The following is a 27,690-nucleotide window of genomic DNA, read 5'->3' as shown; positions in this document are numbered from 1 at the left end:
ACTAGTAAGGATCACCTCTGGAACAGAGGTCCAGATTAGATCGAGGGTATGACCCTTGATGTGCGTTGGAGCCTCCACGAGCTGTTCTAGGCCTAACGAGGTCATAGAGGACTCCAACTGGGGGGTTGTCAAGTCTCTGCATTCCCTGTCCCAGTGGACATTAAAGTCTCCTGTCACCAAGACTTTTTTATATCGAGTACAGACATCTGAAATGATGGGGGCAAATAGTTCATTAAACGCTGGAGTGCATTGTGGTGGACGGTAGACAGTTAGGATAATAAGACATGAATTGTTCATGGTGATCTTTACTCCAAGTATATCTGCTGAATCTACTGTTTCGGCTAATAATTTGACCACAGTAAGATATTTTTTAAACATAATTGCAACCCCCCCCCCGAACATTATCTGCACGATTATGCCAAACAATGTCATATCCATATGGGAGGGCAGCTATAATATCGGGGGAAGAGTTGTCGCCTAGCCACGTTTCAGTGAGAGTTAGTACATCTATAGCCTCATCCTGAAGAAGAGTGAATATTTCAAGGTGGTGTTTCTGAAGTGACCTTGTATTCAGGCTAGCGAGCTTCAGAGGGGGCGAGTGTATAATGGGCTTACAGCTAGGGGATCGAATGATGTTAATCTCCTTTAGTGTGGTCAGCGTCATGGGGTTTAAAGTCTGCCCACCTAGGTCTAATAGGAGTAGCTCACACGCAGTGTATGTCAGTCGCCCACCAGAGGTCCTGGTCCCTGGGCCCGATCGTGCGCGGACGGGCGCAGACGGGCAGGATTCTGGCACGACTCCGGCACAGGTCCGGCGCGTCCGCTGCGCGGAGTCATGGTTCTTTCCTTATAAGCGCTACTAGAGCGCGTCACCCGCCCGGCCCACACCCAATATGGCCGCCAAACCCGGGAGACCGACCCTCGGCGTCAACACTCAGCTGAGAGCGGTCCGCGGGCGGAGGGAGTGGGGAGGAGGAACACGGGATACAAGGGGGCAGCAGGAAGTCTCTGGCTTCTTAAGTCAAGCCGAGAACAAGTAAAGTTAAAATGCGCTGTTTCGATTAAAAGATGCCCAGAGATCGGCAGGAGAGACCTCCCCGCTTCCGCCTCAGGAGGGGAAAAGTTACTTCTGTCAATTACCTCATGCGCAGCCTGGCAGGCTCCTTATAAGCGCTACTAGAGCGCGTCACCCGCCCGGCCCACACCCAATATGGCCGCCAAACCCGGGAGACCGACCCTCGGCCTCAACACTCAGCCGAGAGCGGTCCGCGGCCGGAGGGAGTGGGGAGGAGGAACACGGGATACAAGGGGGCAGCAGGAAGTCTCCGGCTTCTTAAGTCAAGCCGAGAGCAAGTAAAGTTAAAATGCGCTGTTTCGATTAAAAGATGCCCAGAGATCGGCAGGAGAGACCTCCCGGCTTCCGCCTCAGGAGGGGAAAAGTTACTTCTGTCAATTCTGCATGCCAGTCTATTTAACTCCACACAAATGCATTCTACACCACATAATTCAACACCAACCCACATAATTCCACTCCACAACACAATTCCACTGCAAACCACATATATCCGATTCACAACACATAATTCAAGTTCTTACCACAAAATTCAACAGCACACCACATAATTACACTCCACTATATACCACTCAACAATATAAAATACCATTCCACATAATTACACTCCATGACACACAATCCCACTCCACATAATTCAAGGACACTCAATACCACATAATTACTATCCACATAATTCCACAGCCCCAGATGCCAGATAATACCACTACACAAAACAACTCCACAGCATTCAATGCCACACAATTACACAACTAGCAAAATCAATCCCACCCTCATAATTCCAATACATACCACATACATACACTCCATAATACATAGGAAAAAGACTTAGCCAATTACAATGACAATAGCTATTGCATTTCTAATGCTTGTTTTTTATTATTATTATTATTATTTTTCTTAACAGTTTTATTTAGCGCAAACTTGACTTGAAGGTATTGGGTAGCAGAGTGTTTTACACAAGAACCAGTTGTGTTACATGAGCACACATTCATTTTTGTTAGGCACTGGGAGATTAAAAGTGATTTTTCCAGAATCACAGGCTTTTGTAAATTCATCAGAGTAATTTAGCCGCTTAACCGTGGCATGAATTGAGCTGCGCTGCGGCAGTTTGAATAAGTGTGCGGTGCCGCATCTGCCAATGGACGTGCGCAGCACTATGGGGGTAGTGCTCACAATGGCCGTTGGCCGGCGGGCGCAGCGAAGGGGTTAGTCTTGTTTTAAGGCTTTCTGCCTAGTAATGTACATGCTAGATCCAGCTCCCCTGTTGCATATCTTATATTTTTAGTGTTTGATTTCCACTGCTAGACCGGTGTCTTGGTGCTCATTTCACAAGTGACTAGCCTCTCTGCCTATCTGGTCATGTAGATTAGTCCACACATGTAGTAAAGTGCACCCTGCCATAGTGTTGTAAGGCCTGCTGTGTGGGTAGCTTACCTATACTGCATGCAAAGTCTGCAGGAATGGCACACAAGGGGTGTGCCATATTGTGTTTTTACTTTTCTCTGCACAATGGCACATAGTCTGCAATGACAGTGTGCATGAGGATGCTGAGCGGTCCATTAGGATGGCACAATACATGCTGCAGTTGTTAGAGACCCTCTTTACTCTCCTTGCCCTAGGTACCAGGAGTACTATTTACGAGGGATGTACAAGGGGTGATAAAGGTATTGCCAAATGGGGAAACAATTGTACAGAATTGGTAAAGAGATCTGGCACATGGCAACTGGACAGCAGGAACCCAGTGTGCTTTCTGTCAAAATTGCATCGGGTACCCTGCTAAAAAGTGGCACTTTTCTACAGTAATCCTGCGCATGGAAAAGGGTGAATCCTAGAGATTTCCTTGCAAGTAGTACCATTTATGAAGTTTGTGAGAGGAAAGCTAGTAGAGTGCAGAGTCAGTGATGCCCGACTTGGCACAATAGTGAATAGCACATCATGATCAACTGCTTGGAGGTTGAGAAGGATGAGGATGGAGGAGAGATGATTATGTGCAAAGGTTATGATCTATCAATGTTGGGTTTGGACCATTCGGACTTTTCAGATTGGGGTGACTTTGGAATATTTGTAGCTGGTAGGCAAAGAAACTATGAGGGAAAGAAGAGACGTATAAGAGAGAATATCCCCCTTGCGTCAGCAACATTCTGAAATTCTTTTTTGTAGCTTCGCGCCAACGCGGACGACGTCATAGAGGCAAGGCATCGCGCACGACTCCGCTGACGTCACCGACACCATAATAGGCCCACGCCGGTGTGATGACATCAGTTCCGCCCTTTTTTCCATGCCTTCGAGGCACACGGACAGACCAATGACAATAGATATGTACACAGTATACAAAGTACATAAATGTCAAGATAACACACACAGTGTGAAGCAAATGCAGGAAAGCAATTGAAACAAAACATTTCCTTGACAATAAAATATATATACATTACATTACAGCAACTCAGGTATAGAAGAGTGGACAACGGGGAGGCGGGTGGGTCAGTGAGGAATCCACAGGCAGATACTGTATCTACCAGAAAAAGCGTTACCGAAGGTAAGTAACTTGTTCTTCTGATAGATACATCTGCCTTGTGGATTCCTCACCTTGTGAATAGAGTCCCACAGCCGTCCCCACTCCCAGAGGAGGGTGTCCACTCTCTTATACCAGAAAATCCTGGAGGACAGAGCGCGCAAAGCGGCCGTCCCTCCTCACCTCAGCATCCAAACAGTAATGCTTTGCAAAAGTGTGGAGGGAGGCCCAATTAGCCGCCCTACAAATGTCCTCAACAGGTACACCTCCAGACAAAGCAGATGTTGCTGACTTTGCTCTAGTAGAGTTAGCTCTTATACCCTATGGAGGGTCCTTACCCGCCAAGGAGTAGCAGATCTTGATGAATAGAATAATCCATCTTGAAAGAGTGCGCTTGTGCACCGCTCTTCCTTTCTTGCTGCCAGCAAATCCCACAAAGAGCTGGTCATCCACACGATAGTCTTTAGTCCTATCGAGATAAAAGCTCACCGCCCTCTTAGGGTCCAGACAGTGTAGTCTCTCCTCCTCCTTGGAAGGGTGAGGGGAGGATAGAAGGTAGGAAGGGTAATAGACTGTACTAGATGGAAGGGAATTATCACCTTAGGCAGAAAAGCAGCCCTGGTCCTAAGAACCATTCATTCAGCATGAATGGTCAAGAATGGGGGCTTTGAACTAAGAAATTGATGCTCACTTACCCTCCTTGCCGAGGTAATTGCGACCAGGAAGACCGTCTTAAAGGACAAAAGTCTCATGGGTCACTTGTGCAAAGGTTCAAAGTGAGAACCAATCAAGTAGGTTAAGACAAGTTTTAAGTCACATTGAGGCACAATAAAGGGAGTAGGAGGGAATTTATTAGTGAGACCCTTAAGAAACCTTAAAACCACAGGAGATTTGAATAGAGACGGCTGATCTGGCAAACAGAGAAATGCCGACAATGCCGAAAGATAACCCTTGACTGTACCCACAGCAAAACCTTGCTGTGGCAAAGAAAGTGCAAACTGTAGTATATCAGACAAACGAGCCTTCAAAGGGTCAACGGATTTCCCTCCACACCAAGATACAAATTTAGACCATCTGTACGAATAGATAGATTTAGTGGAGTCACGCCTGGCCGAAAGAATGGCATCCACCACATCGTGTGGGAGAGAAAAGGAATTCAGGTTGCCCCGTTCAATCTCCAGGCATGAAGGTGTAACGTCTGGAGGTGGGCGTGTAGAACCTGCCCCTCCATCTGAGAGAGGAGATCTGCCCTGAAAGGGAGACGGAGGCGCGGGCATGAGGAGAGTTGGAGAAGATCTGTGTACCACACCCTTCTTGGCCAATCCGGGTCGATCAATATAACTTGGGCCCGGTCCCAAATCAACTGAAACACGTCCCCCAAGGCTCCCCGCATCGGATACTGAAGGCTGCAGAATGACAGGCAGTGAGCATTCTCGCGAGTGGCGAACAGGTCCATCTGAGGACACCCCCATGTCCGAAATACGTGACAAACCACCTCTGGATGAAGCCTCTACTCGTGGTTGGCCGAAAACTGCCGACTGAGACTGTCTGCACGCACGTTCGGAACCCCGGCCAGATGATTTGCCATCAGACAAATCTAATGGTCCTGAACCCAGGACCAGAGACGCAGAGCATCTCTGCAGAGACACTGCGACCCTACTCCTCCCTGCTTATTGACATACTACATCGCGGTGGTGTTGTCCGTCAGGACTTGAACCGACCAACCGCGAAGGGAAGGGAGGAAGGCCGTGAGCGCCAAACATATTGCCCGCAATTCCAGAAGGTTGATGTGAAGCAACCTTTCCTTTGGAGACCAAAGACCCTTGACCTCCAGATCCCCCAGATGAGCACCCCAACGTAGAGTGGATGCATCCGTTATCACTGTGGCCACCGATGGAGGCAGTTGAAAAGGCTTTCCTTGAGACAGGTTGCCTTCCACTCCCCACCAAGCTAGATCCGCTGCCGTTTCTTTCGAGATCCTCACTGACTCCCTGAGATCTCCGTTGTGTTGATACCACTGCCTGCGGAGGCACCACTGGAGCGCCCTCATGTGCCAGCGTGCATGGTTGACCAACAGAATGCAAGAAGCCATCAGACCGAGCAGGCGAAGGACCTTCAGAACTAGAACGACCGCTCCATTGTGAAATAAAGGAATCAAGTCCTGTATGTTGCGAATCCTTTGAGGTGGAGGGAATGCACGACACACAGTTGTGTCCAGTATCGCACCTATGAACAGGTTGCGCTGGGTGGGCACCAGGTAAGATTTGGGTACATTTATCGAAAAACCCAACCTGTGTAACAACTGAGTTGTTTCTTCCAAATGATGGAGCACTATCTCTGGGGATTCGGCTTTGATCAGCCAAACGTCCAGAATACCGGTATCCCCAATCTTCTGAGATGTGCCGCCACCACAGCCATCACCTTGGTGAAAACTCGAGGCGCAGTAGTAAGACCAAATGGTAGTCCCACAGACTGGTAGTTCTGTGAACCCACCGTAAAACGGCGCGGCTGTTGAAGGAGAGATCTAGGAGGGATGCTCAGCGCCCCTTGGAAGAACAAATGTATAGTGAGGCTGAGGCTGAGGCTGAGGCTGAGATGGAGGAAGGTGAGCTTCAAGATGATTGTTTTGAAGAGAATGCTCACTGCCTGTCATTCTGCAGCCTCCAGTATCCGATGCGGGGAGCCTTGGGGGACACGTTTCAGTTGAGTTGGGACTCACGGCTGCTTTAAGCGTTTCCCCCATACCCTTGATTCCTCGGGTTCTGAGGAAGATTCGCCAAGACCAGGCCCAAGTTATATTGATCGCCCCGGACTGGCCAAGAAGGGTGTGGTACACAGATCTTCTCCACCTCTCCTTGTGCCCGCCGCTCCGTCTCCCTTTCAGGGCAGATCTCCTCTCTCAGATGGAAGGGCAGGTTCTACACCCCCACCTCCAGACCTTACACCTTCATGCCTGGAGATTGAACGGGGCAACCTGAATTCCTTTTCTCTCCCACACGATGTGGTGGATGTCATTCTTTCGGCCAGGCATGACTCCACTAAATCTATCTATTCGTACAGATGGTCTAAATTTGTATCTTGGTGTGGAGAGAAATCCTAACCAGCAGCGTTGACCCTTTGAAGGCTCGTTTGTCTGATATACTACAGTTTGCACTTTCTTTGGCACAGCAAGGTTTTGCTGTGGCTACAGTCAAGGGTTATCTTTCGGCATTGTCGGCATTTCTCTGTTTGCCGGATCAGCCGTCTCTATTCAAATCTCCTGTGGTTTTAAGGTTTCTTAAGGATCTCACTAATAAATTCCCTCCTACTCCCTTTATTGTGCCTCCATGGGACTTAAATCTTGTCGTAACCTACTTGATGGGTTCTCCCTTTGAACCCTTGCACAAGTGTCTCATGAGACTTTTCTCTTTTAAGATGGTCTTCCTGGTCGCAATTACCTCGGCAAGGAGGGTAAGTGAGCTTCAAGCTCTTAGTTCAAAGCCCCCATTCTTGACCATTCATGATGAACGAATGGTTCTTAGGACTAGGGCTGCTTTTCTGCCTAAGGTGGTAACTCCCTTCCATCTAGGACAGTCTATTACCCTTCCTACCTTTTATCCTCCCCCTCACCCTTCCAAGGAGGAGGAGAGACTACACCGTCTGGACCCTAAGAGCAGTGGCGGTGCGTCCATTGTGGGCGTTGGGGCGTTGCCCCACTAGCCATGGACGACCGCACTGCCAACACATGCAAATAAAAAGGATTTTTTTAAATAAATCTGAGTAAAATAAATCTCAGCGCACTGCTCCCTACCGGCCCCGGGACAAACCCGACAGACTCGGGCATCGCATAGGAAGTGGGCCATGGGGGGCGGGGCTGCGGCAGAGAGTGACAGGCAGCGCACAGGCAGAGCAGAATAGCGGAGTAGTAGACTTCACTGCGCATGTAAAATACTCGGTATTTAGACTGGCCCGCACATGCGCACAGTGGTAGACCTTCAGACTCTGTCAGGCAGGGACCCGGGGCTCCGGTCTCATCTTGGGGCAGATAGTATCCTGCTCTTAGCCAATCCTGGCGCAGTGGTGCTGTTAATGCTGCGCCAGGATTGGATGCTGCAGCAGGATGGTGCCGTGCGTGGGTGTTGGTTGCTCTGCTGAGGGGCCGCACTGTATGGCCAATCACATATGGCTATATCCAGCCATGTCGAGGTGATTGGCCATTTCCTACATCACCGCGCGTGGCGCCCACTGCTAACACAACAACTAAAGTGAAAGTAGAAGAAGTAGATGACGAGTCAGAGTCTGAGAGAGCGTGACCCCAGGCCAGTTTGTCGTCGTTGTTGTGTGCCTACTACGGAGTCCGGATGGTCCGGACAGCCTGGTGCTTTGTTGTGAATGTGTGCACCACTCACTGTCTGCACTGCCACTGAGTCTGCAACTCTGCCTCGTTGGCCGGAAGTCGGAAGACATCGAGTAGAAGTCGACGTCATCATGGTCACCACCGAGTCCACGTACGTTTTTTACTGTGCCACCAGGCCTCCTCTGAGTCACTCTGACAGACCTTTGCATTGCCATCCCTAATCAGCATTGGACCAATGCTACTCCAGTCCAGCCGTTTTGGAGAGACGAGTAGAAAAAATTGAAGTGATAAGAGCCCAGAACATAAGTGTGAGCTGACGGCTAACCCTACTTCTATGTCTACTTCACTGTTTTTGGTTCTCTAATTATGGTCACCTTATTTATGGTGTTAGCGGTTTGTGGTTTTTTGGACCCCAGTGCTCATGGTGTTTGACAGAATTTGTTCATGATGTTAAAGAGCGGCGCTTGATTTATGGTTTTGGAGTCAGACCCCAGTGTATAGCAAATGGTGTTGGACAGAAGTGTTTCGTTTGTGGGGACAACACAGTGCTTTGCTCAGTTTGTTGGACAGTAGCACTTCATGGTGTAAGACAACAGCAGCTTCTTGCGGTATTTGCTAGCGGCGCGTGGTTGAGTGCTTTGCACAGCAGGCCTAGTGCTGGCCCAGTAGAGGTTGTCTGAATGGGTTTGTGCCGCACAGAAGCCAGAAGAGTATGTGGGGTGCAAGATAATTTTCGGAGGAAATCAAAGCAACGCGATGTAAGGCAATCATCCTCATATCCAGGGAGACTGAACCACACCTCTTTATTCTTAAATTAAATGCTGCCCGTAAACACGTTTGCTTTTTCAAAGAAGGGCTATTTGGTTTATTTATTTGTTGCACCTCAAAGAAAAAGTGCGCCCATGGACTGCAACTTGTATAGTAAACTGAATTATGTAATGTTTAATGCAACTGTATATTTAAAAGTACTTTCTTCTGAAATTAAATGCTGCCCTTAAACACGTTTCCATCTTCAAAGGAAGGCTATTTAGTTTATTTATTGAACTTGTGCATCACTCAACAGCTCGCGGTAGGCGGTGTCACCATCATGGGCACTGGCAGACTCATATCCCCAGCACCCTGTAGCCTTAACCAATCATTGCTCTTCTATAGCCCCCGGGCCCTAATGGAAACCCCATCCATCTATTTATTGCTGATACTAAATGTGCTTCATTGAAAGCTTGGAGTCCCATGCTGGGCCTAAAGGAACCCCGGGTCTAACTTACTGACTTATAGGCTGTGTTAGATCAGCATAGCTGCTATGAGTGTGACCGCTGCCAGCAAAGGGAACTTCTGCCGGAAGCTTGCATCCCCGTAGACAGGGCAGGATGGGTCACGTGTAAAGGCAGGTACTGGGGAAGAATCGGGCAACTTGAAGGCAGGTACAGGCCAGTTCTACCTCCTGCTCACCATTTCGAAGTTCTAATTTCATGACAATCGCTCATTTAGTTTATTTGGAGCGAACCTCAGGTCAGGAAAGAAAGTGTGCACATGATTATGACAACACGGTTCAGCAGCAAGCAAGCCAATTATGCTTTTGCCTATCTTTTTGTGTGAATGTTCGGTGTTCAGTTTATTTATGTTTGCACTGTACCAAGTACTGACCTTGGCAGGATTGTGCTATTTTGTGTTGTTTATGTTTAGTGAGGCTTGAAACAGGATGATAAAATTGACCTTGGTGTGGGTGAGGCACAGGGAAGCACTGCTGCCAGTATCATGCTAGCTCCAGAGCCCTAACCTTCCCTTTCCAGTGCTTTCTAGCCCAGTGCCTCACTAGTGGCAATTTGAAAAATAAAGTATGCACTGTGTTCTCGTAAACAGGCCTGTGAGTTAGCATAGCAGTTCTCTGATTATACAGAATAAGCAGTTACCACCGACATTATCATAGGAAATATTTTTATTGATATCATAACTACAGTTTCACAATTGCTTTATGACTCTTCTTGCTTTCTAATTTGTACTTGAAAATGCACCATTTGCCCACACATTTTACAAAATGTTCCCAGGGGAGAATCCCTGGAACCCTTGTAATGACAGTCAGGCTCACTCGCTACGCTTGTGAACTTTTACGCCCCACCACTTTCAAATGTCACCAGTCGCCACTGCCTAAGAGGGCGGTAAGGTTTTATCTCGATAGGACTAAAGACTATCGTGTGGATGACCAGCTCTTTGTGGGATTTGCTGGCAACAAGAAAGGAAGAGCGGTGCACAAGCGCACTCCTTCAAGATGGATTATTCTATGCATCAAGATCTGCTACTCCTTGGCGGGTAAGGACCCTCCAGAGGGTATAAGAGCTAACTCTACTAGAGCAAAGTCAGCAACATCTGCTTTGTCTGGAGGTGTACCTGTTGAGGACATTTGTAGGGCGGCTACTTGGGCCTCCCTCCACACTTTTGCAAAGCATTACTGTTTGGATGCTGAGGTGAGGAGGGACAGTCATTTTGCGCGCTCTGTCCTCCAGGATTTTCTGGTGTAGAGGAGTGGACACCCTCCTCCGGGAGTGGGGACTGCTGTGGGACTCTATTCACAAGGTGAATAATCCACTGGCAGATGTATCTATCAAAAGAACAAGTTACTTACCTTCGGTAATGTTTTTTCTGGTAGATACAGTATCTGCCTGTGGATTCCTCACTGACCCACCCGCCTCCCCGTTGTCTACTCTTGTATACCAGAGTTTCTGTAATGTATTTATTGTCAAGGAGTTGTTTATTTCAAATGTTTTATTGCATTTGCTTCACACTGTGTGTGTTATCTTGACATTTATGTACTGTTTATACTGTGTATATATCTACTGTCATTGGTCCGTTCGTGTGCCTCGAAGGCACGGAAAAAAGGGCGAACTGATGTCATCATGCCAGCGTGAGCCTATTATGGTGTCGGTGACGTCAGCGGAGTTGCGTGCGATGCCGTGCCTCTATGGCGTCGTCCACTTCGGCGCAAAGCTACAAAAAAGAATTTCCGAATGTTGCTGACGCAACATATTTACGATAAAAGGAATTCAGGTTGTCCCGTTCAATCTCCAGGCATGAAGGTGTAAGGTCTGGAGGTGGGGGTGTAGAACCTGCCCCTCCATCTGAGAGAGGAGATCTGCCTTGAAAGGGAGACGGAGCGGCGGAAACGAGGTGAGGTGGAGAAGATCTGTGTACCACACCCTTCTTGGCCAATCCGGGGCGATCAATATAACGGATTGGTGTCACTACAACGCGGTTTTTTACAACGCATTCCGTTACATCGGAATTTTTACAACGCAGGATCCATTACATCGGATGCCATTACAACGCATGGCATTACATAGCAGATGCTATTACAACGCATGGCATTACATCGTAAGTATAGGTAAGTATACCTTTTTAAAAAAAATGTAATTAAGTTAATTTAATTAATTTAATTAAAATACATTTTAAAATAGTAATTAATTTAATTTAATAGATTTAAATCTATTTATTTAATTTAATTTTAATAAAAATTGTAATTAATTTTAATTAATTAATATAATGAAATTAATTTAATTTAAATATTTTTAAAAATGTAATTAAATTAAATTAATTAAAATAATGTATTTAATTTAATTAATTTAATTAAAAAATGTAATTAATATAATATAATTAATTTAATTTAATAAATATATTTTAATTAATTTATAAATGGTAAATATAATTTAATTAGCCCTAAGCACAAACCCAACCCTGAACCCTAAAACACCCCTGTACCCCAAAACCCAAACCCTACCCTGAAACCTAAAAACACCCCTGTACCCCAAAACCCAAACCCTGCCCTGAAACCTAAAAACACCCCTGTACCCCAAAACCCAAACCCTGCCCTGAAACCTAAAAACACCCCTGTACCCCAAAACCCAAACCCTGCCCTGAAACCTAAAAACACCCCTGTACCCCAAAACCCAAACCCTACCCTGAAACCTAAAAACACCCCTGTACCCCAAAACCCAAACCCTGCCCTGAAACCTAAAAACACCCCTGTACCCCAAAACCCAAACCCTACCCTGAAACCTAAAAACACCCCTGTACACCTGTACTTATTTAAAAATTACTTTAATTAATATAATAAATAATAAATTAATAATATTAAAAAACATAAATAAATATATTTAATTATAATTAATATTAATAAAATTAAAAAAAATTAAATACTTACCTATACTTACGATGTAATGTCATGCGTTGTAATAGCATCTGCTATGTAATGCCATGCGTTGTAATGGCATCCGATGTAATGGATCCTGCGTTGTAAAAGTTCCGTTGTAAAAGACTCCAGTTGTAAAAGTTGCGATGTAACGGTGCATCACCAATATAACTTGGGCCCGGTCATGGATGCAAGAAAAGATGCCAGACAAATGATTGCTGCTTCAGATCTCTCACATACTGGTAAAGCGGACAAAAGGAGAACACGTGGAGTCATTCACAAAGGGTTAAAGCAGGGGCTGCTTTAAATTGTATTTTCTCTCTAAAGACATCAATAGTACAGTCTTATCTTACGTCTTGTCTATTTATCATCTTTCTTTATACCTCACCTTTACTACTAGGTCACTTGCTGTCACATAAAATCGGGAGAAAGGTTCAGCGAGGAGAAGAAGACCTGGTAGAAGTCAGGTGTCTTGCATTTCTTCTCAAAAGCCTCTCTCAGAATTATAAGAGAGCTAAGAAAGTTCTTCCCGTCAATACAGTTGTGGGCCTTCCAAGAGTCCCAAGACTCTGCGCACAACACTTAGGTGCCATGTATGAACCATGAATTATCCATGAAGTGAAAATTGTTATATCAATGCCATTGCAATGATATTCAGCACCATAGTTCAAACGTCAACTGTAAGGAAAGAGAGTTCCACAACCTGGTCTTAAGGAGCAGTGGACCCTTATTGAAAAAAGAGCTTTATGATGTGATTACATGCTGTTATTCCCATGTATTTTAAATAGGATTATATTTGTGATGCAGGCCTTTATGCTGCAATGCCAAGAGACATTCTACTAGTGGTTGGAAATGAAATAATTGAGGCACCTATGGCGTGGCGTTCTCGCTTCTTTGAATACAGAGCATATCGACCTCTTATCAAGGAATACTTTCGCCGCGGTGCCAAATGGACCACTGCCCCAAAACCCACGATGGCTGATGAACTGTATGACCAGGTATCTCAATTATTTCTATTTATGTGCACGGTGGTGATTGACCTACATACATGCAACCGTTTGGATCATTATCAGTGACCGGCTTCTAGCATGTCCAGTCCTGGGTTATAAACTACGCAATCTAGGGTTAATCACATCCCTGAATGTCTGGAAAAGGAGTAAAAGAGCAGAATTGGACCATACTATCCATGGCAGCCTGGATCTAAGGCCAGCTCCAATCTTGGTTCAACGCTCCTTTTATCACCGCATGGGACGCTATCAAGAAAGATTATTTTTAGGATGAACCTAGTGCAGTGACAGCACCCCAACGGTGCAGCACCGCACGCTTCAAACCCTCTACTCTTACATATGCCCTGTGTAAAACTGCACAAGTAAACTGCAAAGAGAAATACACCAATTCTACCCTCTTCCCGCCGTCCCCACTTCGTAAGGTAGGCAGTCGCCTCTCCCTAGATGGTCTCTCTCCAGCATGGCTTTCATGTCCCCACCAATCACAGCCTGTCTCGCCTGTCACCTGCAGAATATACCCTGTCGCCCACATGTCCTCGTGCTGTGACGGTCACTACTCTGTATTCACCAACCACCCCGTGCCCAACAGTCTTCGCTGCTCGTCTCACAACCTCCGCCTCACTCTTGCTCTCTCCTCCTCGTTTAAGTTCCTCAGCTGCTCTTTCCTCTCATATTCAGACTCGTGCTAGCCAGTGTGCCCGCCCCTCTCTCTGGCTGGGCCCCTCTCCTCCTCAAACTTGTCTTCTCTCCCTGTACCGATGTCCCCCTTTCATCTTGCGTCACATCTCCCTCTGTGTCAGTATCTCTTTCCCCTTTCCAGTGGACCATCAAGCATCATCTCAGATTCCTTCCTGGAAAGAGTAGGCACTGGGGTGGAGTCACAAACTACCAACAAAATAAATTACCAAAAACCACACACAATTCCACCCGCTCCACCAGAGGCTCGATATGTAGGCACAAAAGTTAAAGTTCTGTCCCATCTTGGTGGGTGAGCTCTTATCACTTACATACATTTGACTGTTAATCCTATACTTTCTAAAAGTCACTGCAACAGCCCAAAGTGCAGCAGTCTACTACTGTACTTCAAGGGTAGACATGTACCTAACAACGTAGCACTTGAACATACTGTGGGGCTTTCCTCACCTTTTTATCCTGGATGTTTGTCTGGGTCAGCGCCGGATTTCCAGATATACTCAGTAGGTAAGCAATCTCCCACCCAGTGCTACCCGTAGTAAAAAGTGTAAATGTTAACCACCCAGAATAATGTGCTGCACGGCGTAAAACTTATAAGGTCCCAAAGGCAAAACCTATTGGCTATGCCAAAGCTTGTTTTTGTTAACTGCGCTTTATTCACTTTCACTTAAATCAAGGGACTATCAGCCTGATTCATGAAGCCGAATTGCGCTCGCAAAGGGTCAGATTCTGAGAATCTGGCCCATTGCGAGCGCAATTATTGCATTTGGGATTCATCATCGCAAATACAAAATTCGGTAATTGCTAATTCGCTAAATTGCGAGGAATTACATTTAAGGAATCTCTATTTGAGATTCCTTAAATGCAATTCATCAACCATTTTTAATTTGCTAATTCGCAATTTCGGGCCGCTATTTACCGAGAGGTCAGACCTCTCGGTAAATAGCAAACACTTAGAAAAATGCTTTTAAAAGCATTTTTCTAAGTTGCATGTTGCACACACACATGTCCTTTGGACATGTGTGTGTGCAACACCAGTTTCAATTTAAATTTAAGGGGTGCTACAGGGTGTCCTTTGGACACCCCTGGCACCCTTTAAATCGCTATCGTATTTGCGAGTAGCAAATTGCTAATCGCAAATAAGGAATACTCCCCATTCATTCCTATGGGCCTTTTGGCCCATAGGAATGAATGGGGAGTTATTCATTATTTGCGATTAGCAATTTGCTACTCGCAAATAAGGAATGTGTAGGAATCGCTATTTATTTAGCAATTCCTACATGAATACCGTTTTGCGAGTCCTTAATAGCGATTCGCTATGAATCGCTATTAGGGGCTCGCAAAACGGCCCGTTGATGAATAAGGCTGTATCTTCCATGCTTCTTCGCAGTGTCACCCGTAACTGCCAGAAAAGCTAACCTCTTCACATGTCAAAAAAAGCAAAAACGTTTCTTGTCATTATGTTGCATGCAAATGTTAACTTTTCTAATCGCTTTGTTTTAAACTTGCCAATACTTGTTTTATTTGATGCTAACAATTATTTTGAGATGTATTTGTACTTTGTTTCCTATTAAGACGAAAAATACCAATTCTTTAGTTAAAGTATTCAGGCTCTGGCCCCTTTTTCTCTCAACAGGAAGACTATAGTCTACTGAAGAAGTAGTTTAATTCACTTTATGAAAATTATTTTACAGCACTAACACTATTAAATGTCATACAAACGAGGAACAGTTTAATAAAACCCGTGGTATTTCTGCTGCATCTCTAATAGTACAGCTCACATTTTGCATTTCGTGGCCGCACCCTCGCTTGTCGTGACCCAGTCATCACCTCTCTGAGAAATCCAGGCCTAAACCATCTATTACAGCAGATATTATGTTATACTTGGGTTCTGATTTCTCTTGTTGCCCTTGAAAACATGGCACCAGGTTTGCGTTTTTAGTCCACTAACTATGCTTCACTGGCTTTCTTTACCCATTTGTTATTTCCAGGATTATCTAAAACGCACTGTGGAAGACAGGCATAGACTAGCTGCTCAGGGAAAATTTGTGACAACCGAGTTTGAGCCGTGTTTTGATGCTGCTGATTTCATGAGAGCTGGAAGAGACATTTTTGCACAAAGGAGTCAGGTAGAAAGCGAAAGTTTGTATGTATTCCTTAAAATAATTCAAGATTCAGTATGTTGCTTTTACTATATTTACACTATGTTATTGCTCATTTAAAAAGAAAATGTTGACCACACGGAAGCAAAAGGTTATTCATTTTAGTTATGGGTTATGTGGAAGGTCTACATCGGCAGTTTTACTAGTGTACCTTTCAATTAGTTATTTGGAGCTCTGCAAAGCTTGATCAAAGCAGGTGATAGGCTTTGGCCGCTATTCCAGTAGTCATGTTAACTGGAACAAATCCGTATTATTTCCTCTCACAGATGCCACAACCCCCTTTAATTCTGACTACCCTTTCATGTGGTCCTCCGAGCCAACTAAGTATCTGGGCATTTAGTTGACCAGTGACGTGGATAAACTTTAGATAGCCAACTTTGGCCACTCTGTCGATTGGTTAGAATCCAAGATCCCTCTTTGGAACCACGGCTCTCCAAGATGGTGATGCTCCCAATATTGTTTTATCTCTTCCTCAACATCCCCATCCCTCTCACCGCTTATTTCTTTCGCAAGGTCCGCTCCTTGCTTATTACCCTGGTTTGGGCGGGGCGATAACCTAGGATCGCTTACAACACCCTGACCCTTCCAATGGTGCGTGGCGGGCTGGGAGCCCCGGATTTTAAGCTCTGTGCTCTTAGTACTTTCTTCATTTCTCGCTCCAACCCATGCCGTTTCAACTAACCCTGTGAGTAGTTTGCATAGTAGCTCTACGCATAGTTACTCAAATTGCACTTCACACTGTGCATTCTATGCGTAGCTACGCAAACAGCATAGTTCACTGTGCAAAATGCTGTTCGCACTGATTGCAGTGCCGGTGCTTGTCCGCACTAGGCAATCAGTGCAAACTGCATCTTGCACAGTGCAAGCGGTTGTTTTCTGCTGCTCGAGTAGATTTGTACTTGAGCGGCAGCTTTCTCAACGTGGACTGGTAGTTTCTCATCGTGAGTGGTCGCGAGCAAACGCGACCACTAGCAATGAGAAACTTGACCTCCCCGCATTGAGAAGCTCGCCGGGAGGCTTATTTTCCACGCTCGCGATCGCAACTTGATGTTGCTGATGGCAAACGAGGAAAAAGTCTCACCTGGATGTCTTTTAGCTCACTCGCAGTCGCCAACTTTAAGCTGAGGACCTCAAGCAAGCAAAAAATTACTGCTACGCTACGCGTGTTTGCACTGTGCTACGTGCAATTTGCATAGTGCGAAGTAGCGCAAACTTCACAAACTACGTGAGCGTAGCGTAGCACTATGCCCAGGGTTAGTTCCAACCCAATGTGGCAGTGGAGGCCGACCTTGCCACCCATTCGCCGCTCACAACTGCACTGTTTGCCCCGGCGAAGCTCCTGCGCACTGAGATCGATTCGGTCGAGAACTTGCGCTGGACCTGGGAAGGCATTTCTAAGATCTCTGGCTTGGAACTGCTATTCGCAAACTCTATGCCCATTACACATCACACCGCTTTTCCTCCACTCTAGATGTCCGTGATGGCTAAACACGCTGCTCGCCTTGACCTCTCTACAGTTTCAAACTTTTATCCTGGGGACACCTTTTTTCACTTGGCCTTGACGCTGGCCCCTTGGACACTCTGTTATTTTACCAGCTCTGGGCTGTTTGCAGGAAGCTTCACTCCACCTTTCCCCAACCTCCCCCCTTGCTAGCCACTCTTGATCTACTCTATGCTTCTTCCTCACCCAAGAAATTGGTTACTAAAATGTACGCTTAAAAACTAGCAGCGTCCTTCATTTTTACGAATTGGGCGCACACTGCATGGGGCAAGGGCCTGGGAATCGAGATCTCACAAGCGGATTGGCTGTACTGTTGCAATCAGATCAAATGCCTTTCCGCCAACTACCGCTTGCATCTGATACACTTCCAATACATACACAGTCAGGATCGCACCCTCGCCCAACTCCATAGATTAGGCCTTGTAACAAGTGACAGATGCTTGCGCTGCTCCACGCCCGTGGCTGATTTTGCTCATCTCGCCTGGTTGTGTCACTGAGTCTCGGCATATTGGCTGTAGGTTTGTGCAATTAGCTCTGAAATCACCTCTTCACCACTCCGACATGACTCGTGTTCTGCCTCTTCGACTTCATAAAATTTGTCCGGACGTCTCCCGCTGTTTGACTGCCATGCTTTTGGTCCTTTCACGGTGCAGGGTCTCAATGTCTTGGGGCAGTACGCCCGCGCCCAAGGCAACACTATGGCTTGAAGATGCATCCTGCTGGAAAACCCTCCTGTCTGAGTTCTGGGACGTCTTGCCAGCCAGGTCTCGTCTACTGGATTTATGGGGTCCACTTGTTACCTACCTCTCTAGTCATGACCCTCAGCAATCTGAGACTTCTGCCGTGCTCCCCGCCGGCTCTCCAGCAGTAGCGTCCGCCGGTATTAGTCCATGAGCTGTTCCCTTCTAGTCCACAGCCTTTTCATTATCCCTGCCTTTCTCCTCTATGTCTGGTGCCTCCCCTGATCATCTGCGTTTGCCTCACACAGGAGTTTATGATAACTCTTCACGTCAAGTGTGCACTTATCTCTGCTGTGCTGCAATGTATTGGTGTGCCTAATTTTCTGCATTTGGGGAACTATGTAATTGTACTGTGCAATCTTTTTCAAATAAAGGTTTTTGAAAAAAAAAAAAAAAAAAGAAGATAACCTTTAACTTCAAGGACATACACACATTTTTGCTTGCAAACCTTTTTCATTTGGAGAAATCCTTTCCCCTACACTCCCACTATTTTCAGTAGGAGGCCGGGGGGTTCACGTATATCTTTCCCCTTTCTTCTCTAAAAATTAATTTACTTCAGCTCTTGACGCAAGTCCAACTCTGACCATTACTAGGATGAGAAGGGATCATATATAGATCACTGTTTGTTCTGCTGCCGTTTTCTCGTTTATTTCGTGTTGTCCGCACGTTCCCCCCCACTCGCCACCCCGCTCCCGCCTCCCAGCTGCTCCTCCCTCGCCCCGCCCCCCCACTCTCCTTATGGCAGAGTGTATGCGTATGTGCAGCGGGTGCGCCGATTGCGCCCCGAAGGCGCGCCAAAGGTAAGCCTGTCTGCGCCCGTCCACGCCTGGACCGTGCCCTGCGCCAGAACCCCTGGCCCCCGCAGAGGCCAGCCGACCCGCCGGACCTACGACGCAGCCACCCTCAACGCACTCAACAACGGCCTGACCCCCGGCTGCCACCGAGCCACCCCTGGACGCACCCACGGACCCTTCACCTGCCAATCCTGCAAGTTCTCCTGCATCCGGACCTGCACCGCATCCGCCAAGCCAAGCACCAGCAGCAACCACCTAAAGTGCATCCTGCTGAACACCCGCTCCGTCCACAGACATGCCGTCAAACTCTGGAACCTCCTCGACTCCACATCCCCAGACGTTGCCTTCCTCACGGAAACCTGGTTGAACGCCTCCTCAGCGCCCGACATCGCCATCGCCATCCCGGACGGATACAAGATCACCCGGAGGGACCGTGTCAACCAGACAGGAGGAGGCATCGCCATCATCCACAAGAACACCATCCGTATCACGACCAGCTCCGACGACACCTTCGCCGCCGCCGAACACCTGCACTTCCAGATACACACCGACCCCAAGACCACCCTCAGAGGTACCCTCATCTACAGACCCCCGGGACCACGCACACTATTCAGCGAAGACATCGCCGACTTCATCAGCCCGCACGCCCTCCCCTCCACTGACTACATCCTCCTAGGGGACCTCAACTTCCACCTGGAGAACAACAACGACCGTAACACCACCACCTTGCTGGACAACCTTGCCAACCTCGGATTCAAGCAACTGGTGACCACCCCCACCCACTATGCCAGCAACACGCTTGACCCCGTCTTCTCCTCCAGCAAGGACATCTCCTTCAGCCACGCCACCGGACTCCACTGGACAGACCACAGCTGCGTCTACTTCAGCTTCAGAAGGACCACGCTCCACCACCACCCGCAACAGGTTCCCCGCAGAAGCTGGCACAAGATCACAGCCGACCAGCTCACCACATCCCTGAGCCAGAACCCTCCCGCCAGCTCAGCGAACCCCAACCAAGCTGCCAACAACCTCACAAGGTGGATCAGCAACTGCGCAGACGACCTCGCACCACTGAAGACCCCCACCGCCAGACCCGGCAACAAGAAATCATTCTGGTTCACCGACGAACTCAAGAACTCTAAGAAGAACTGCCGAACCCTCGAGAAAGCCTGGCGCAGAGACCCAACACCACACAACATGACCATCCTCAAGCTCGCCACCAGAAAACACCACCAGCTGATCCACACCACCAAGAAAACCGCATTCAAGGAACGACTAGACAACAACGCCCAGAACAGCAAGGAACTCTTCAACATCGTCAAAGAGCTCTCGAACCATAGCGCCGGAAACAACAACATCACCCCATCGCAAGACCTCTGCAACTCGCTCGCCTCGTTCTTCCACAGCAATATCGCAGATATACACAACAGCTCCAGCACACAGCCGATGCACCCTACTACCACACCAACGCCCCCCAGCACCACCCTCCGCGCCTGGACCCCAATCAACACCGAAGACACCATCCGCACAATGAACTCCATCCACGCCGGATCACCAACTGACCCCTGCCCTCACCACATCTTCAACAAGGTCGACTCCATCATCGCACCCCATCTCCGGGACATCATCAACACCTCCTTCGACACCGCCACCTTTCCAGAGAGCTGGAAACACGCCGAACTCAGCGCCCTACTGAAGAAACCATCAGCGGACCCCACCGACCTCAAAAACTACCGCCCCATCTCGCTCCTTCCTTTTCTGGCCAAAGTCATCGAGAAGACCGTCAACAGACAGCTGGCCGCCTTCCTCGAGACGAATGGATCCCTCAACCACTCGCAGTCCGGTTTCAGAGCCAACCACAGCACCGAGACCGCCCTCATCGCAGCCACAGATGACATCCGAGCCCTGCTCGATAATGGGGAAACAGCGGCACTCATCCTCCTGGACCTCTCTGCGGCGTTCCGCACGGTCTTCCACCGCACCCTAGTGCAGCGCCTCAGCAACATCGGAATCCAGGAGAAGGCACTGGAGTGGATCAGCTCCTTCCTCGCCGGAAGAACCCAGAGAGTCCGCCTCCCCCCATTCAGATCAGAGGCCACCGAAGTCATATGCGGCTTACCACAAGGATCATCGCTCAGCCCCACGCTGTTCAACATCTACATGAGCCCCCTCGCGGCCATCGCACGCCAACACAACCTCAACATCATCTCCTCCGCCGACGACACCCAGCTGATCCTCTCCCTCACCAACGACCCAGCAACCGCCAGAACCAACCTACACGAAGGGATGAAAGACGTAGCCGAGTGGATGATGAACAGTCGCCTGAAACTGAACTCAGATAAGACAGAAGTCCTCATCCTGGCATCATCACCCTCTGACTGGGATGACACCTGGTGGCCCCCTCCCCTGGGCAGCGCACCCAAACCAACGGACCACGCACGCAACCTGGGCTTCATCCTGGACTCCTCCCTCTCGATGACCAGACAAGTCAACGCCGTCTCCTCGTCTTGCTTCAACATCCTATGCATGCTACGGAAGATCTTCCGGTGGATCCCCACCGAAACTAGGAAGACGGTCACCCAGGCGCTCGTCACCAGCCGACTGGACTACGGGAACTCCCTCTACGCCGGAACCACAGCCAAACTTCAGAAAAGACTCCAGCGCATTCAGAACGCCTCAGCACGACTCATCATGGACATCCCCCGACACAGCCACATCGCCGGACACCTGAGAGACCTGCACTGGCTCCCCGTCGACAAGAGAATCACGTTCCGACTCCTCACCCACGCACACAAATCTCTACACAACCAAGGCCCCAGATACCTCAACGACCGCCTGACCTTCTACACTCCAACCCGCCAGCTTCGATCGACCAGCCACGCACTCGCCGCCGTTCCCCGCATCCGAAGAGCCAAAGCGGGAGGAACATCCTTCTCCTACCTGGCAGCCAAGACGTGGAACTCCCTCCCCACCCACCTCCGCCTGACCCAAGACCACCTCTCCTTCAGGAAGTAACTCAAGACCTGGCTGTTCGAGCAGTAGTGGACCCCCCCCAAGCGCCTAAAGACCCTCCGGGTGAGTAGCGCGCTATACAAATTCCTTGATTGATTGATTTGATTGGTTTATGAATACAACACACATACGCAAATCATAAACACATATGACTGTGCCTGCTCACAAACTCCTAGCTCATCTGCAAACCAGAACTCCAACTTCCCACAGCCAACAGGATATTTACTCATACGAAGTCTCCTTGTAAGTAAATCCTTTTACTAGTGCCTAAGTATTATGAATTTCAAAAGGAGTTGTCACTCATAAATTACTATTTCAACCTTATTTCCAGCTTCACATGCACAAAGAAATCTATGTGAACCTGCCTCCAAGTGCCTAATGACTTCCTACAAATATGGAATTGTCCTAAAGTCTCATTGTCTTGTGCTCCAGAGTTTCTCTGCTCCACTCAATAGACACAATCATCTGGGTCATGTTCAGATCCCACGTGGAGCTTGATACCAGGGTCCAGACCGGTTTTTCCCTCTTCTTCTTTAATGGATCACACATAATTAGTCTGGAAGAATACGGCATACCTGTGTCAAGGCCAGTCTCTCATGCTTTTCTGCCTCTGCACTGAGTCAGTGAAAATGTTTCTGGTACTGGGAACTGCCAGCAGCACACTGTAGGCAATTGTTAAGTAGGTAATAAAGAAAGAAAAATGAGTTGCTGAAAGAGTTGATTTCCACTAATTAGAGCATTCAGCAAAATACCTTGAGCAGGACCTTTGAACTCTAACAAAAAATACATTTTCTTCTAGGTTACAAATTACCAGGGCATTGAGTGGATGCGAAGACATCTTGCTCCAGAGTACAGAGTCCACATCATCTCTTTTAAGAATTCTAACCCAATGCACATTGATGCTACCTTTAATATCATTGGACCTGGCCTAGTGCTTTCCAACCCAGACCGTCCTTGCCACCAGGTACAGTTTTACACCTTAGATTATCTGAAGACCAGTGCAGCATTAAATCATGGTGAAGAATATATATTTGTGAAAGTTGTCACTAGCTTTATATTTTAGGGGTTGTTTTTTTAGATTGACCTCTTCAAGAAGGCTGGCTGGACTATAGTCACTCCTCCACCCCCCCTTATGCCTGAAGGTATTCTTTGCTTATTTCTGAAATTTAAAATCCCAATATTTGTTTTGTGAGTCCGTATCAGCATCTCTAATAGTGTTGGTTTTCTGGTTTTAGATCACCCACTTTGGATGACTTCCAAATGGCTCTCTATGAACATCTTAATGCTTGATCAAAAGCGTGTGATGGTGGATGTCAACGAGCACTCGATCCATCAGATGTTTGAAAAATTAGGTAATTAGTGACACTGATATTCGTTTTCACACTTGCACCTGCCTTTCCACAGAATCACAAACACACAAAGCACTGGGCTCAATTAATCACCAGGATTATAGAAAGTGTATAGGACCACTATTAATAGACGTGCTATCCCTCAGTATACCAGATCCCATTGTACTGGAAGATAAAACAAACCAGGGAGCTGACAGGATACATCTGGATCACCAGCTATATAAGAGTACAAATTCGGACGATAACCTAGTACAAGCAAGTCAATAACAGTAATCTGACTTCAGCTACAAAACACTAAAATAAATTATATCAAGTTCAAACAATAGATTTCAATATTGTGTATACACCCCAAGAAATCCTAATAGCTTTGTAAATTAAAAGGGATATTTAGATGGTAAACGTTTAAAATTGTGCATGCCAATATAAAGAAAGTGATTCAAATATCCCATGAGTTAGAGAATAAAACTCAATGAAAACAAGTTAGCGAGGTGCTAAGAAGGATAATGACATTTTTATCAAGAAGAATTATCGAATAGGGACCAAGAGTGTTCATGAAGCATGAAACCACACATTTTTTCAGGTCCAAATTGTAGATAAAATTGCAGTGCTTCGTAAATATCAACATGATCTGCAGTAGCAGGAGATGGTGATCTGTAGTCAATACTGCTGGCATTTCTAGCTAAATGGAAAACAGTGAAAAGAATCCACGCACAAAGATCCTTTTTTTTAACTCTTTTTTTTATTATTGCAGGAAGAACATCTTCATCAAATTTCAATACAACAAAAAGAAAATACAATTTCTCCTTTAACAGCTAAAGCAGAGAATAGACATATATAATTTCAAAAAAATGCCTTTTAGAAAAGCGTAATTGCAACAGCAGATTTGAAACTGGTCTGTAAACATATTTACAATTCAAAAAAAGTTCCCCAGATTTTTTCCTTCTTTGTCAAAGCGTTAGGACCTCTAAGTCTTGCTAGAGAGAGTTCCATAACATTAATTTCATTTATGAGACTCCACCATTCCATTACACTAGGAGGGTCTTTTGAGATCCAAGATCTCGCTATGACTAGCCTAGCACATGCATATACTATAGTTAATAGATCCCTATGTTGGCTATGGTTATCATGAAGATCGAGTAAGATCAACTGTGGTGATATCGGCGGAGTATTAATTAGTTTCTTCGACAAAACGTCAGTTAACCCATTCCAAAATATAGACAACTTTGGGCATAGGACCAACATATGTTCAATACCTGCTGCTTCCGTATCGCATTTCGGACACTTGGTACAATCATTGGTCTGATTGTCACGTGTCCAACTAAATATTCTTTGTGGGGTGTAGTATAACTGAGTGACTGTTCGATATAGCTGGAGCCTCAAGTTGGAAGAATGGACTACCCGGTTTATTTGGCATAATGAGGCTGAAATCTGTTTAGGGTTGATGTTGACGCCTAATCTCGATGACCATTTAGCTGCTAGTTTCTCACTATCGTCCCTTTTGTTTGCAATCAAATGGCCATAGCTTGAGCTGATAAGTGATTTAACTTTATCTGAGTAAAGACACGTTAAAAAGTCTGAATGTGATACTTCTACAACCTTCATCTTGCGGAGTAGAAAATCTCTGATTTGGATGTATTTAAAATACATATCATCATTTAATTCAAAAATAAGTTTAAGTGTGTCAAAATCTAGAAAACCATTCGGGCCATAAAGGTCTCCCAGAGTGGTAATTCCATGCCTAGCTCATGTCTTCCCCAAACCATCTGAAAAAAGGCAGCCCAGGATTACCCCACAGTCTGAGCTCAGCATTATAGTAAGAAATATTTCCTAGAATCATGATTTGGTCCCAAATTTTCTTAATGTGCCTAGCGGTCTTGAATTTGACTCTTTTGAAGTAATTTGGATCGTGTACACGAAATAAAAATTGATTGCAGTCAGATCCCAGCATGTAGCGGTGGTAGAATAAAGAACTCTCATTTTTCAGCAAGCTCCGTATACGTAGAAAAAAAGTGGCAAAATAATATAATCTAAAATCAGGAAACATCAAGCCTCCCTTTTCAATTGGTAACTCCAATAATTTGATGGATCTTCACGCTTTTTCATAGCCCTATACAAAGCTACTACAGATGCCTTCTAGTTTCTTAAAGAAAAGTGTGTTAATTTGCAAGGGGATTGATCTAAATAGATATAATAATTGGGGCAGAATCTTCATTTTAATTAAATTGATTCGCCCCACTAGGCTGAGCGGTATCATGTACCATTTTTTTAAGAGTAACATAATTTCCTTTAGCATAGAGTCATAATTCATAGTTATCACCTTGTCTATATTAGCTGCCAACTTGATTCCAAGATAAGTCGCGCTTTGGCATAAACCCAAGATTGGTTCCAATGGTTTGTAGTTTGCAATAACTTGTGTCTTGCTTACATTAAGTTTATAGCCGGACACAGCTCCAAAATTTTCAGCCTCTTGTATTATTGCCGGAATGGCTGTAACCCAGTCAGTAGTATATATCTCTATATCATCTGCGAAAGCAGTTATCTTCAGATTTTTACCACCATGTTGTACAGGTATAATATTATCCTGAGCTGTCAAGGCATTTAAGAAAGGCTCCAAAGATAGCGCAAAGAGTAGAGGGGACAGAGGACAGCCTTGCCTTGTTCCCCTCTCTATCAAGAACGTAGCTGACTCCATTCCCCCGTAACTGATCTTCGCCCGTGGTGAATCATAAAGCGAGCAAACCCAGTCAAAATAGGGGCTGCAGGGTTTCTAGGTAGTCAACATTTAGGCATGATTTTATCAAATATTTCTATACTTAGTCTTAATTCATTTCCAGTGAATTTTATGGATGGACAAAGATCCATAAAATTCACTGGAAATGAATTAAGACTAAGACTAAGTATAGAAATATTTGATAAAATCATGCCTAAATGTTGACTACCTAGAAACCCTGCAGAATGCATTTCAATACTCCACATTTCAAATTAGAGTAGGACATGTCAATGAGGAGTTGGATTATGTAGAAACATTGTATTTGGCGGCAGCGGAGGGCACCAGGCTCAGCAAGAGTGCTGTTCCCCCATCTGCACTGCCCACACTGATCCTAAATGGGTTCGGCTTTACCCATACTTAATCCGAACTATTCATTTTTCTGTCCAAGACTCTTTTATTTCGTTGTTTCAGATCCAGCTTTCACTGTCTAGCCAACCTCATGTTTTCCTAAGAGTGCATACATATATAGAGACATTCAGTCAAATGTTTCTTGCCATTTGTCTATTCAAATGTGATATTTATTAATTTCTATAGTGCTGAATCACACCAAAGGGGTATCTGCGCTTAGAAAGGTGTGCTGCAGCCAAACCCAAGGGACTAAAAAATAAAGGTCTTTAAAAGCTTCCTGAATTTAGAGAGGCTCTGACAATCACGAAGCTGGATGGGCAATTCGTTCCAGAGACTAAGGGCAAAATGTGAAAATGTGAAAATGCTTTGCCACCTTTGCAAGCCTTTTTAGTTCTATGGGTACAAAGAAGAATCTTGGAGCCTGATCGAAGGGGCCGTGGGGGGGTGTACTTGGTAAGTTTGGCAGACAAGTAGGAAGACCCCTGTCCATTGAGAAGCCGGTCTGGGGAGGGCATTTGCTACTAGATGAGCGGCTGCGTTCTGTACGACTTGTAATGTGTTTAAGGAGGCTTTGATGGCCAAGGCTAGCTGTGCGTTACAATTGTCCAGATGACGTAATACTAGGACTTGCATAAATGTGTTTTTAGTGGAAGACGGCAACATGGGGAAAACTCTTCTGAGCAAACATAGGGGCCGATTATGATGGCGGACGGACTCAGTCCACCACCATAGAGTAGGAGGGACCGTCTGCAGGGGTAGCGGCGGTCCCTCTGTGCAAATTAGGATGTGACCCCCACCCTGGCGGTCACATCCTGTATTTTTACCGCGACCGCGACCGCGCATGCGCATTTCTCGTGAGAAATGCGCATGCGCGGCCGCTCGCGCATGCGCATTAGATACACAAGACGGAAGCCATGAAGATAGCGAGCCCCGGGGACGCGGCGGGCAGCGGCGGGCAAGGTAAGTGCCTTTTAATTCTTTTCCGCTTTTAATTTAAAGTATTTAGGGAGGGCGGGAGGGAGGCGGGTGGCGGCCAGCTACGCTCCGTCTGCGGAGCGTGCATAGTGCCGGATTCTACGCCTGCTACGCAAAATGCGTAGAAGCCGGCACTACGCACACTCCATGCACGGAACGTAGCCGCCCGCCCAGGGTTAGTAATGATATGCGTTGTAAAAGTTTTTGCGTTGTAAAAAATTCGTTGTAATGGTAGG

At 46.5% G+C, this 27,690-nt stretch overlaps 1 protein-coding gene across 1 annotated transcript in view; it reads left to right on the top strand.

Moving 5' to 3' along the window:
• LOC144761198 (glycine amidinotransferase, mitochondrial-like) overlaps positions 1 to 27,690 on the top strand; it is a 56,521-nt gene that overhangs the window by 21,558 nt on the left and 7,273 nt on the right. The window contains exons 2-6 of the mRNA XM_078646695.1: positions 12,911 to 13,101; positions 15,795 to 15,932; positions 22,812 to 22,976; positions 23,091 to 23,154; positions 23,248 to 23,364. Of these exons, the coding sequence (XP_078502821.1) occupies positions 12,911 to 13,101; positions 15,795 to 15,932; positions 22,812 to 22,976; positions 23,091 to 23,154; positions 23,248 to 23,364 (675 nt within the window). The remainder of the gene's footprint in view (positions 1 to 12,910; positions 13,102 to 15,794; positions 15,933 to 22,811; positions 22,977 to 23,090; positions 23,155 to 23,247; positions 23,365 to 27,690) is intronic.

The sequence above is a fragment of the Lissotriton helveticus genome, chromosome 6, assembly GCF_964261635.1.
Source record: "Lissotriton helveticus chromosome 6, aLisHel1.1, whole genome shotgun sequence".
Classification (NCBI taxonomy): domain Eukaryota; kingdom Metazoa; phylum Chordata; class Amphibia; order Caudata; family Salamandridae; genus Lissotriton; species Lissotriton helveticus.
Note: the sequence above shows the minus strand (reverse complement) of the source record. Positions and strands in the feature narration are given on the sequence as shown.